The following is a 14,053-nucleotide window of genomic DNA, read 5'->3' on the forward strand; positions in this document are numbered from 1 at the left end:
CATCTATTTTAATTAGGCGTGTGAGCATCTTAAGTTAAGACGATCTTAAATAAGAAAGTGTCCCGTATATTACTTGGTGATTAAGTCTTGCGTCCACAACCGACATATCACTACATCACTCCGCGTTTCCCGCACTAATTTAGTACGGAGTAATAATTGAAGTGGTATAATTGTGCATCTCATTGCGCTCATTTCTACATCATCATCATATTCTCCTGCTTATTTCATAAGCTACTATATCACTCTCATTCTACCATACATCTTTATTCTCCTGCTTATTTCACAAAGCTATATATGGCTGATTTGGGAACAAAGTGTTTCAACTATTACAGTCTCCTGTCCTCAAAAACATGAGGGACTGGGAATCCGATCTTAAAAAACTGAACAAATCCGTTTCCTTCATCAAAGACATGCTCCTCGATGCGGATACTAAACCCGACCTCTACCATGGAGAACAACGTTGGGTTGATGAGCTTACTCAAGTTCGTTACGAAGCTGATGATCTCTTTGACGAGGTCATCACTATCGCTAACCAAAAACAACTTAATAAGTTCGCCAAGAAGGTCTTAGATAAGGTGAGTCGTTTCTTTTCTTCTAAGAATCATATTCTTTTTAGTTATAAAACTTGTCAAGAGGTTAAAGAGTATTCAGCTAAAGTTGGATGCTATAGCTAGATATGATTTTACACAAATTCTCATTGATGGCAGCCATATTTGGTCTTCAGCTGAAGACGGGCCAAATGTCGCCATTTTAACTACAAAATGTTACCATTTTAATGACAAACTATTATAGCTTTAAAAATTATTTACCTTAAAATGGTTACATTTTCATCTTAAATGGGTGACATTTTGCCCGTCTTCAGCTGAAGACCAAATATGTCTGCCATCAGCAAGACTTGCTGATGATTTTAAGGTTGACTCCCAGGCTACTTTGAAAAGAAAAGAGGACACTTGTTCTTTTTTAAATGCAACCCATGAGAATATAATCAAAATTACACGAATGGGCCTAGGCCAGTTCATGTAAATCACACGAATGGGCCTAGGCCAGTTCATGTGGATTACACGAACTCGCCCAGGCAGGTTCATGTAAACTACATGAATCGGCCTAGGTCAATTCGTGTTTTTTACACGAATGGACCATTTTTTAATTTTTTTTTTTAATTTTTTTTTTACCATTGTGTTCGTCTCGTCGAGTTAAGTGATTTGAAAAAAAAATCGTCAAAATCGGACACCCGAGCACAAAGTTATGATCGTTTTAACTTTTTTGGTTCTTTAATCGTCAATTTTTGTCCAATTTAAATCGCTATTTTGTATTATTTTGAGACGGTTTTGTTTTTGTTAATTTCTGAAGCGGTTTTTTGAAATTTTAAATTTAAAATCGAAAATGAGTAAAAAGGAAAGTATATGGGATTTTAATTACTCAAGGGCAAAAAGGTAATATTTAGGGGCGAGATGAGTAAAACTAGGGGCGATCTTTAGCAAACCCGAATATAATTGGAAGGGAGGATGATGTGAAGCTTGTTGTGGACATGTTGCACTACTACAGATACAGGCTATAACAACGGTTGAAAACCGTTTTTATATAAAAAAGCGGACGTTGTTAAAGCGTCCGTTGTAGAAGGTTTTAAAAACGGTTGGTTTTATTAAGGAATCCGTTGTTAATACTATTAACAACGGTTTTAAGTATAGAAACCCGTTGTGGAAAATGTGACTCAGTTTTGGGGGGAAAGTTATAACAACGGGTTGTAATATACAAAACCGTTGTTATAACTAAAAACAACGGGTTTTTATAAATAACCGTTGTTGTTTGTTCCTAAAAAATAAAAAAAAATTAAATTAAATATTACTAGATGCATGCATAACTACGGCCCGTTATAATACCGATGCATGCATTATTACTGACATCCCTGTGCATATGAACGGACAATATGGAATGAGAAGGGTTAGTAATAAGATTTGAATAACCAGAGAGAGATATGATGATGATTATGGCACAATTTCCTAACATATGTATTAATTAAAAAACAACTCAAACCACACATTGCTTAGTATAAATATATGCATTATCTCAACTAACATTCCACTATCTCACTATACATCTACAAACCCTAACTGCTAAAACAAACTCCAAATAAACCCTACTTAATCTTTCAAACAAACTCCAAACTCCATCAACAAAATGAATGATATCATCCTTAAGACTCTTACTATGATCGAGAACAACAACAGTTTCATCCGCCGGTTGCTCCATATTGAGGAAAGTTTCAGGAGCTAACTTGCGGATGCTCGATCCATATTGAAGGACGCCAAAGAAGATGGCTTGACAGAGCAGCATCAGTTGCAGCTATATGACGATATAGCAATGAATCAATAACTAACTCCAAATAGCCAAGGAGGAGAGGACGGATATCATAGAGGAGAATAAGACTCTCTATGAAAATATAAGAATTGCATTTTTATTAATGTAATTTTTTTTTTAATTTATGTATTTATATATATATATATATACCAAATTAAACGGATCTTTTTACAGTACCAACATAGTATAAGAACGAGGTCGCACACCCAAGTGCTCATTACAAGTGATTGGGATATTACCACGAAAGTGTTTAATCTGAACTGGTAACAAATCGGAGATGACAAAAAAAAACGCCTAGCGCCTATTCACGGCATAACGGCAAAACGGTGCCTCTCCTTCCATGTTATCAATTCAGATTGAACAAAATGTGTACCCTCACTAAACCTTCTTATTTTATGTTGATAGGTAATAAAACCATCTTAAGATAATAACATATACATGGTTAAATATATAACTTAATCAAGTGTCGTCATAATTCAACAAAGGATTTAGCCTATTAGGCTCATGCTTTGAGTAAAGATATATTTAAATTAAAAACAAAATTAAAAACAATAAAACTTACAAACTTAAGTTGTGCTCAGAATGGAAGACGAACGGTTGACGAGATTTTATTAATTTAAGAAAGAAGATTTACAAGGGGGAGAGAGAAAAACAAGAGAGAGGGGTAGGAGAAGCTTTGCCTTAAACTAAAACAAATGCACATTTATATAGGCAAAAATAAAAACTATTCACAAAACAAAAGATTATTCTTGTAAGCTATATGAAAGCTTTTGAAATTAGTGCTTAAGACTATTGACACTTTATTAGTGCTTATTGCTAGTGCTCCATTTGCTAGTGCTCTATTATTACGGCATGCGCTTTGACAGTGGTATTTCTATTCCACTATTTTCCCTTTGTCTTTTGGTTTGACATCTCTGGCCTTTTTATTGGTTAGTTCTTCTTCTATTAATAATTGAACTTCTATCTCTGCTTCCATTTCCTGAGCATCTTGAAGAATGTCAAATTTATTCTTGCTATTGGATGCTGTAGATATTGCCATTGATACATCGCTTGTCTGGGATTTACTATCCTCATGCATTTGTCTTTGAGCTAAAGCCCTTTACGCCAATCTAGAAAAATGGCTAAGAATTTCAGACTTGATTTATTTTCTACGAAATAATTCTTCAGATAACTGGTGTTCTTCCAATTCACCAGATTCTTCAGCATTGAAGATAATCAGACTATCAATCTTGTCTTGAATTAAATTGATTGTGTAAATACAATTTAACTCATTTGTATCTTTATCTTGTCTCATCATTGCTTCCCAAAAGCGAGAATAAGATTCTCTTTTTAAACAAAATAATTTGAGATCATTATATCCTGTTTTGGGGATAAATTTCCAAATCCAGGGAATAGAAAATTCAATAAAGAAATTCAATTGAATAATTCCAGGAATATCATCCTGATCAGTTTTTGGAAGCAAATCTTTCCATTCATTATAAAGATTTTTAAACATTTGTGGCAGAATGTCTTCATTAGTTCCATAAAATTGCCACCATTTGATTAACCAATTTGGTAAATTTTGGTCAAAAACTTTCGGGTAAATTTTTATTAGCCATGTGTGGCTCTTTGTAGGGTTTTCATATAAGAAAACTTTGTCGAAAGCCTGGATATAATCCCAGTAATTGTACTCAACTTTGACATTATTTTTGTTTATCAAAGTTTTGGAAGTAGATGGAGTTATTCCCCATTCTTCTATGGATATTATCCTTTTGATATTAATTTTTGAAAATTTCCAGAAATTTTCTGGATCTTCCCAATGAGAGAAATTGCATTCATTATCAGAAAGAATTCCTTCATAAAAACCCCGACTTTTATAAGTCTCCATAGGGTACTGGTTATTTGTTAAATAGCGGTTATATAATAACCAGGGATTATCTTCCCATTTTTTTTTTCAGAATTCTGGAGTATAATAATCTCCCTTTCCTCTGGTGATTTCACCATTTTCTCTTTTTCATCAAGAGAATCTTTCATAATTTTTTTGAAAGATGGAGAACTTATATTAAGTTCTTTTTGTTTCCATATTTGGAATTCATCATATTTTTCTTTTGTGATATTATCACATAAATTTTTGGCTATTAGCCTTTTTCCCCCATATTGTGCCAAGGTATTACTTGGTCTTATATAACCAGATGATGAACCTGGTTCTGGGTTATTCCCAGCTTTGATAATTTCGGATGATTGTCCTGGGTTATTCCCATATCCGATAATTGAGGATGATTGTCCTGAGTTATTCCCATATCTGATAATTGAGGATGATTGTCTTCCTCTCCCTCTATTAGAAGGATGCATAAAGAGGCCGTGGCCGCTTTATGCATCCTTCTAATAGAGGGAGAGGAAGACAATCAACCTCAATTATCAGATATGGGAATAACCCAAGACAATCATCCTCAATTATCGGATATGGGAATAACCCAGGACAATCATCCGAAATTATCAAAGCTGGGAATAACCCAGAACCAGGTTCATCATCTGGTTATATAAGACCAAGTAATACCTTGGCACAATATGGGGGAAAAAGGCTAATAGCCAAAAATTTATGTGATAATATCACAAAAGAAAAATATGATGAATTCCAAATATGGAAACAAAAAGAACTTAATATAAGTTCTCCATCTTTCAAAAAAATTATGAAAGATTCTCTTGATGAAAAAGAGAAAATGGTGAAATCACCAGAGGAAAGGGAGATTATTATACTCCAGAATTCTGAAAAAAAAAATGGGAAGATAATCCCTGGTTATTATATAACCGCTATTTAACAAATAACCAGTACCCTATGGAGACTTATAAAAGTCGGGGTTTTTATGAAGGAATTCTTTCGATAATGAATGCAATTTCTCTCATTGGGAAGATCCGAAAATTTCGAAATTTTCAAAAATTAATATCAAAAGGATAATATCCATAGAAGAATGGGGAATAACTCCATCTACTTCCAAAACTTTGATAAACAAAAATAATGTCAAAGTTGAGTACAATTACTGGGATTATATCCAGGCTTTCGACAAAGTTTTTTTATATGAAAACCCTACAAAGAGCCACACATGGCTAATAAAAATTTACCCGAAAGTTTTTGACCAAAATTTACCAAATTGGTTAATCAAATGGTGGCAATTTTATGGAACTAATGAAGACATTCTGCCACAAATGTTTAAAAATCTTTATAATGAATGGAAAGATTTGCTTCCAAAAACTGATCAGGATGATATTCCTGGAATTATTCAATTGAATTTCTTTATTGAATTTTCTATTCCCTGGATTTGGAAATTTATCCCCAAAACAGGATATAATGATCTCAAATTATTTTGTTTAAAAAGAGAATCTTATTCTCGCTTTTGGGAAGCAATGATGAGACAAGATAAAGATACAAATGAGTTAAAGTGTATTTACACAATCAATTTAATTCAAGACAAGATTGATAGTCTGATTATCTTCAATGCTGAAGAATCTGGTGAATTGGAAGAACACCAGTTATCTGAAGAATTATTTCAGGTAGAAAATAAATCTGAAGCTGAAATTCTTAGCCATTTTTCTAGATTGACAGAAAGGGCTTTAGCTCAAAGACAAATGCATGAGGATAGTAAATCCCAGACAAGCGATGTATCAATGGCAATATCTACAGCATCCAATAGCAAGAAAAAATTTGACATTCTTCAAGATGCTCAGGAAATGGAAGCAGAGATAGAAGTTCAATTATTAATAGAAGAAGAACTAACCAATAAAAAGGCCAGAGATGTCAAACCAAAAGACAAAGGGAAAATAGTGGAATAGAAATACCACTGTCAAAGCGCATGCCGTAATAATAGAGCACTAGCAAATGGAGCACTAGCAATAAGCACTAATAAAGTGTCAATAGTCTTAAGCACTAATTTCAAAAGCTTTCATATAGCTTACAGTAACAATTACTGTTTTGTGAATAGTTTTTATTTTTGCCTATATAAACAGGCATTTGTTTTAGTTTAAGGCAGGCTTCTCCTACCCCTCTCTCTTGTTTTCTCTCTCTCCCCCTTGTAAATCTTCTTTCTTAAATTAATAAAATCTCGTCAACCGTTCGTCTTCCATTCTGAGCACAACTTAAGTTTGTAAGTTTTATTGTTTTTAATTTTGTTTTTAATTTAAATATATCTTTACTCAAAGCATGAGCCTAATAGGCTAAATCCTTTGTTGAATTATGACGACACTTGATTAAGTTATATATTTAACCATGTATATGTTATTATCTTAAGATGGTTTTATTACCTATCAACATAAAATAAGAAGGTTTAGTGAGGGTACACATTTTGTTCAATCTGAATTGATAACATGGAAGGAGAGGCACCGTTTTGCCGTTATGCCGTGAATAGGCGCTAGGCGTTTTTTTTTGTCATCTCCGATTTGTTACCAGTTCAGATTAAACACTTTCGTGGTAATATCCCAATCACTTGTAATGAGCACTTGGGTGTGCGACCTCGTTCTTATACTATGTTGGTACTGTAAAAAGATCCGTTTAATTTGGTATCAGAGCACTATATATATATATATATATATATATGATAATGATTTAATTAACCTTATTTAATTAACCAGCCATCAAACACCTACACAATAACTTCCATTCCTCATCATATTACTATTACTATTATTATTATTATTTTTTTTTTTAAAAAAAAATACGTGCAGCTTTCATTAAAAGCTTTAAGATAATCATATAAGAAAAATCAATCTAAAAAATGGGAAAACCCAATTGTATGTTATAAATGTAATAAGATTGGTCACATAGCAAAAACATTGTTGGGTTAAGAAAAAAATTTTTACTCTTAATGTTGATGATAAAATTAAAGATGAGCTATATAAAATATTTCTTACAGATAATGAATTAAATAGTTCTAGTTCATCTTCTGATAATGAAGTAAAATTAATAGATGAAGATTCATATTTATCTGACTCTTCTGATACTACTAGTTCAGAATGTGAACCATGTTCCCAAAATAAACCATGTATAAAAGAAGAAAATGATCTTTACAATTTGATATTCCAATTTGAAGACAATCATATTCATGTGTTAGAGTCTCATCACTGGGTTGAAGTTCTTCAAAAAATTAAAGATCCAGAACCTAGGTCAAAAATTCTTGATATTATGGGTGAAGAACCTAGTAGTTCTAATAATTCATTTTCTTTAAAACCCCAAGGTAATAATGAACCTTATACTATGAATGAACTTTTCAAAATAATAAAGCATAAGAAATTAAACTCTACACCCACATCTTTACAAGATGTTCTTAAAGAAATAGAGAATCTTAAAACAGAGATTAAAGATATTCGTGGAAAAGCAAAGAAACAAGATATAAGAATATCTAATCTTGAAATGTTACAAGTTTTTGATGAGGATAAAGAGTTAAATAATAACTTAGAAAATAATTTAAGTGATAACTTGAGAAATAGTATGGAAAATTGTAAAAATATAGAGAAAATTGAGGAATCAGCAAAAATGGACCAAATAATTTCTGCATAACCCAATTCAGAATTTTTACAAACAATAGAATCTGTTATTCACCAAAAATGGTACATAAAAATTAATTTAAAAATTAAAAATTATTTTACAAATGATTTGATTGCTCTTGTAGACAGTGGAGCTGACTTAAATGTTATTCAAGAAGAATTAATACCAACTAGGTATTTTGAAAAAACCTCGCATACTTTTTATCATGCAGGAGGAGATAAATTAAATATTGAATTTAAAATCCCTAAAGCTTACATCTGTGTGGATAAAAAATGTATTCCTTCATCTTTTCTATTAGTAAAAGATAAATTAACTACTCCAGTTATACTAGGAACTCCTTTTATTAATCAACTTTATCCCATAAATCATGTGGATAATGAGAAAATTATTGCTACTTACAAGGAAGACCCTATTACTTTTAAGTTTATTACAAAACCTATTACTAAGATTTTACATCAAGTATATGATCATTTAATAAACAAAGAAAAACAATTAAATTTTCTAAAACAAGAAGTTACAATGTTAACTCTTGATGAAAAATTACAAAATCCTAAATTACAAAGTAAAATTACTTTTATAAACAATACTTTTGCCACTACAATATGTGGAGATCATCCCTCTGCATTTTGGGACAGGAAAAAGTATGTTGTAACCCTTCCTTATGAAGCGGATTTTGATGAGAAAAATATTCCGACTAAGGCAAGGCCCTGTCAAATGAATTCAGAATATTTAGCTTTGTGTCAAAAAGAAATAGCTTCTTTATTGGATAAAAAATTAATTACTGCCTCTAAATCACCATGGTCGTGTACGGCTTTTTATGTTAATAAACATACAGAGCAAGAAAGGGGTATCCCTAGGCTTGTTATTAATTATAAACCTTTAAACAAGGTATTAAAATGGATTAGATACCCTATACCTAATAAAAAAGATTTATTAGACAGATTATATGACTCTGTTATATTTTCCAAATTTGACTTAAAATCTGGATACTAGCAAATACAAATACATCCTGATGACAGGTATAAAACAGCTTTTAATGTTCCATTTGGACAATATGAATGGAATGTCATGCCATTTGGCTTAAAAAATGCTCCTTCTGAATTTCAGAAGATTATGAATGAAATTTTTAATGATTATGTGGACTTTATTATTGTCTATATTGATGACATATTAGTCTTTTCTAAAACTATTGAAATGCATTTTGAGCATTTAGATATTTTTCAAAAAATTATCATTAGAAATGGATTAGTAATTTCTAAACCAAAAATGATGCTCTTTCAAACCAAGGTAAGATTTCTTGGCCATAATATAGAAAAAGGAAGTATAATTCCTATTAACAGAAGTATTGAATTTGGGTCAAAGTTCCCGGATGAAATACTAGATAAAACTCAGCTACAAAGATTTCTAGGAAGTCTTAATTATATCTCTCCTTACTATAGGAATGTTGCTGAAGATACAGCTATCTTATATGATAGATTAAAAAAGAATGCAACTCCTTGGACAGAGAACCATACTAACGTTGTTAGAAAAATTAAAACTAAGGTTATATCTTTACCTTGTTTGTCTTTAGCTAACCCCTATTGGGAAAAGATTGTAGAGACAGATGCCTCAGAAAATGGGTATGGTGGTATATTAAAACAGATATAACCAACTACTCAAAAAGAGCTACTTGTTCGATTTTATTCAGGAAAATGGAATAAGGCTCAAAGCAATTATGCTACTATAGCTAAAGAGGTATTAGCTATTGTTAAATGTATTTTGAAATTTCAAGATGACCTATACAATAAACCTTTCATAATAAAAACTGACTGTAAAGCAGCAAAATATATGTTTACAAAAGATTTTAAGCATGATGTGTCAAAACAAATGTTTGCAAGATGACAATCTCATTTGGCACCCTTTGATTTTCAAATTATTTATAAAAAAGGTGAAGATAATCCTTCCTGATTTTTTAACTAGAGAATATTTATGATCAACATATATCAGCATTATTTACAAAGAGTAAGACCTATGATCAACATTACATATCAGCATTATTTACAAAGAGTAAGACGCCATAGAATGATAAGATACTCTTATTGTAACTTAAGGCCAAGACCTAATTTTAAGCAATCCTTAAGGAAAAGACTTTCGGCTTATTATTTAGACTGTAAATACAGTACTCTAGAATTATATCGTTTACAAAGTGATGAATGCATTGAAGGATTTGTATATAATTAAAAATTGTCATATACTCTTAATTATGTATGTTTCCTATTCTTATGCAGAAATATTTCAGATGGAATTATCCTCTTATAGAGGAAGAGAAAGAGGAAGAGGACGAGGAACCTCTTCTAGAGGTCGAGGACGGGGACAAGGACCTAATATCCTTGTTCAATATGGGAACCAAAGATTGGTTACAATAGAAGCTAATAGATCAGAAATTGAAAGGAGACCGGATATACCCGGGAGTTCATATTCGTACTCATCAGCAGTACAAGCCATTATTAAAAAAGAGGATGATATGATCCTTAATGATAAGGAAGAAAGAGTTATACTTTTTCTCAATGAATCTGATAAGAAATGGGAAAATAATCCCTGGTATCTCCATAAAAGATATCTTGGTAAACTGGGTTATACCCAGAAAACATATAAGTACAGACTCTTCTATGAAGAGATTCTTAAAGCAAATGATTGCACTATTAAACACTTTTATACAACTGGTGAGAGTTATAAATTCTACAAAATTATTATTGGGAAAATACATCCCATCAATGAATGGGGTATATCTCCATTTGAAGAAAAACCGATTACCATAAATAAGGTTTATATGAAATATAATTATTGGGATTATATCCAAGCCTTTGATAAGGTATTATTATATGATAATGAATCGCAAACTCATACGTGGTTTATTAAAATCAATATGGACAATATGGATGTTCCCTCTTGGTTTATTAAATGGTGGAATTTTTATGGTACCACCCCAGAAATTCTTCCAGAACTCTTTAAAGAGTATTTTTGAAAATGGCAAGGGCTTAAGCCTACTGGACAGGATTATATTCCTGAAGATTTAAGATTTTTTATGGAATTTTCAATTCCGTGGATTTGGGGAGCTGTTCCCACAACGGGTTATACCCAAGACTTATTTTGTCTTAAAAATAGGTCTTATTCAAAATTTTGGAAAACCATGATGGAGGTAATGGTGAGCTTAACTCCATCATCACTATTAATTTATTAAAAAGTAAGATAAACTCTTACTTAGAAGATAAAGAAAAGGCTGATAAACAGCAAAGAGGGAAAGAGATTGATGCTGTTGTCAATCTATGGGCTGGAGATTCCCTTGATATAGAAGAAATGAGTGAAGATGAGATTAACGAGGTTTATCAAAAAGCCTTATTAAAGACTCTGAAGAAGAAAAGAGATGAAAAAGCTTCAACTTCAGATGTATCTATGGCTTCACTCCATAGCCAAACCTCATACAGCAACCTGATGCAAGATGCTCAGGACCCATATAAAGATATTTTGCTTTGTAAAGAAGATAAAAAATCAGCCGAATGGATTGAGGGTAAAAAAGGGTCCTGACTTTGAGATTATCCTATTTTTACTATTTTGCATAGATTCATCTATACGACAGACTTTCTGCTGTAAGTGAGTTAATCCCTCAATTTTTTCATGTAAAGAACTTAAATGTTCCCCAACAATATATAACACTAAATTAGCATAATTATTTTGTTCTATTAGCACATTTAAGTGTGTTGCTTTTATTGGTGATGCATCATCTGAGGTTTTATACAATTTTGATATCGCAGTAAAACCACATGTACTATAATGAAATTGATCTAATGGGGGATAAATACCCCTTATTGTTTTGTTATCAGGTAATTCATATGTTCTTTCTAGTACAGAAATATGAGGTTTTATAAACATAGAATAAAACCAAATTCCAAAATATATAATTTTATTATGAGAAGAACAATACTCATAAAACTCATCCTGGAGTTGTCTTTGCTGGTCTTTATTAAAAATTTTAAAAAACCAAATTCTAAATTTTTTCCATGTAGGTGAATTAAATTCATTTTTTATTATACATCTAGCTTTGCTTCCAAAGCTAAAATCTATTTTTTCCCTTTTATCTTCCATTAAGACAATTGTAGCTCATTTGAGACAAGGTCTCGAATTGGGGTTCATTAGTATGACCTCTTATAATATTATCATTATATTTTTTAATTTCATTTGTTCTAACTTCTTGAAGATTTTCATCTTCTTCCTCTCTTATCTGAGAAGTAGAGGCTATAGAAGGTATAGGTCTTTCTATTTCATATTCTAGAGGAGAAATAAATGATTTTACAGAGTTAGATCTAGAAATTCTAGAAGATTTATCCTTTAATAAAGGTATCTGATTTTCAAAAATCAAACTAACAGATCCATCACCTGTTTGTGAAACATTTAATAGATTTGTATCAATTATTGGTCTTGGCTTCATAGCTCTTTCTATTTTCCAGTTTTCTGGAAAAGTTATTTCTTCCCATTTTATCTTTCTTCTTGTAGTTATATTTGATTTAGAAAAATTAGACTCAATAATTATAGTCTCATTTAAATTTTTATCAGCTAGTTTACAATGAGGATTCATCGTATACAATGGTTTATAATATATTCTATAACAAATACAAATTACTTCTGACCCTGGAGCATAATGATAACCATGGGTTTTAACATTTAAGGTCAAAGTATCTAGAATGTTACTATCTGTTAAAGAAACTGTCAAATTTGGATAAACATCAAAATATACTGGTCCATGTGCCAAACTAAATTTTATTATTCCCATTATAGATGATTTAAAATCTAAATTTCTTCCATCTCTTAAAGCTGCTATAAAGCTTTCAGGTAATCCTTCTAACGTTAAAGGCTTAAAAGCTATTTGAACTAGCCCTATATGAATAAATCTATATTCCTTTTTCCTATAAGGTTCTAAATCTTTATCATTTAGTAATTGTAAAAACATTTCTTCATTATCTAAAGAAACAGATTCTTCTGTAGTTTTTACTACTTGTTTTAATCCTAAACTTTCGAAAAAGCCTAGCTCATATATCTTATTAATCTCAATCTCTGGAATAGTCCATTTATTAAGCAGATCTAAATTTTTAGGTATATCTACCTCATAACTTGCACTGTTTTTAATAGTTTTCTTGCTACCAAGAACATGCTTTATCAGACTCATAAGGATAGAAGGGTATGTTGAACTATAACTTTCTAAATTTCCTTAATCTTTACCTCCATGGCTCTGATTGAGTAGTTGGTTCTATTTTTTTTAATATACCACCATACCCCTTTTCTGAGGCATCTGTCTCTACAATCTTTTCCCAATAGGGGTTAGCTAAAGACAAACAAGGTAAAGATATAACCTTAGTTTTAATTTTTCTAACAAATAAGTTAGTATGGTTCTCTTCAAGGAGTTGCATTCTTTTATATATATATATATATATATATATATATATATATATATATATATATATATATATATATATATATATATATATATATTAATTATGTTTATCTTGCTTCTTCATCTTGCTTCTTCTTTGTTTTACTAGCTAATTATGCGAACAATACTTAAAGAAATAACATAACGGTCGATAAAAACACATACATGCAAATGAAATAATAATTAGAAAAATAAAATAATGACGATGAAAGACGATGAAACTAACAGTGACGGAGATTTACCTGATAATTAGAGAACGTAAGAGACGATGAAATCAACAGTGACGGCGAGAAGATAAAGCGCCGATGAGAAAGTGAGAAAGAGACGATGAGAAAGAGAGAAAGAGACGATGAGAAAGTGTGTGTTTTGTGTTTGTGTTTGTCTGCTGTGCTTGTGCTTGTGTTTGTGTATAAGGTTTGTGTTTTGTGGCTGCAGCAGACTTGTGTTTGTGTGGTTTATAGTATGGAAGGTATTGACAACGGTTAGAAAACAACAACCGTTGTCAAATAAGTTTTAACAACGGTTGGAAAACAACAACCGTTGTCAAACAAGTTTTAACAACGGGCATCAAAAGTAACCGTTGTGATTACTTTTCACTAACTTTGCGTCAATTTTGCGCCAAATTATTAACAACGGTTTGGCATGTGTTACCCGTTGTTAAAACTTAAAACAACGGTTTTTCTAACAATAACCGTTGTAATTTATTTTAGTAAAAT

The 14,053-nt window shown here is 31.3% G+C and overlaps 1 protein-coding gene across 1 annotated transcript; it reads left to right on the top strand.

Annotated features, from left to right (window-relative positions):
* Nucleotides 1-142: 142 nt before the first annotated feature.
* LOC141605253 (uncharacterized) lies at nt 143-11,628 on the top strand. Its single transcript, XM_074423949.1, has 2 exons — nt 143-575; nt 10,141-11,628. Exons 1-2 carry the CDS (start codon nt 351-353, stop codon nt 10,276-10,278), a joined length of 363 nt encoding a protein of 120 aa, XP_074280050.1. The 5' UTR covers nt 143-350; the 3' UTR covers nt 10,279-11,628.
* The last annotated feature ends 2,425 nt before the right edge of the window (nt 11,629-14,053 follow it).

The sequence above is a fragment of the Silene latifolia genome, chromosome 10, assembly GCF_048544455.1.
Source record: "Silene latifolia isolate original U9 population chromosome 10, ASM4854445v1, whole genome shotgun sequence".
NCBI classification, from domain to species: Eukaryota; Viridiplantae; Streptophyta; class Magnoliopsida; order Caryophyllales; family Caryophyllaceae; genus Silene; species Silene latifolia.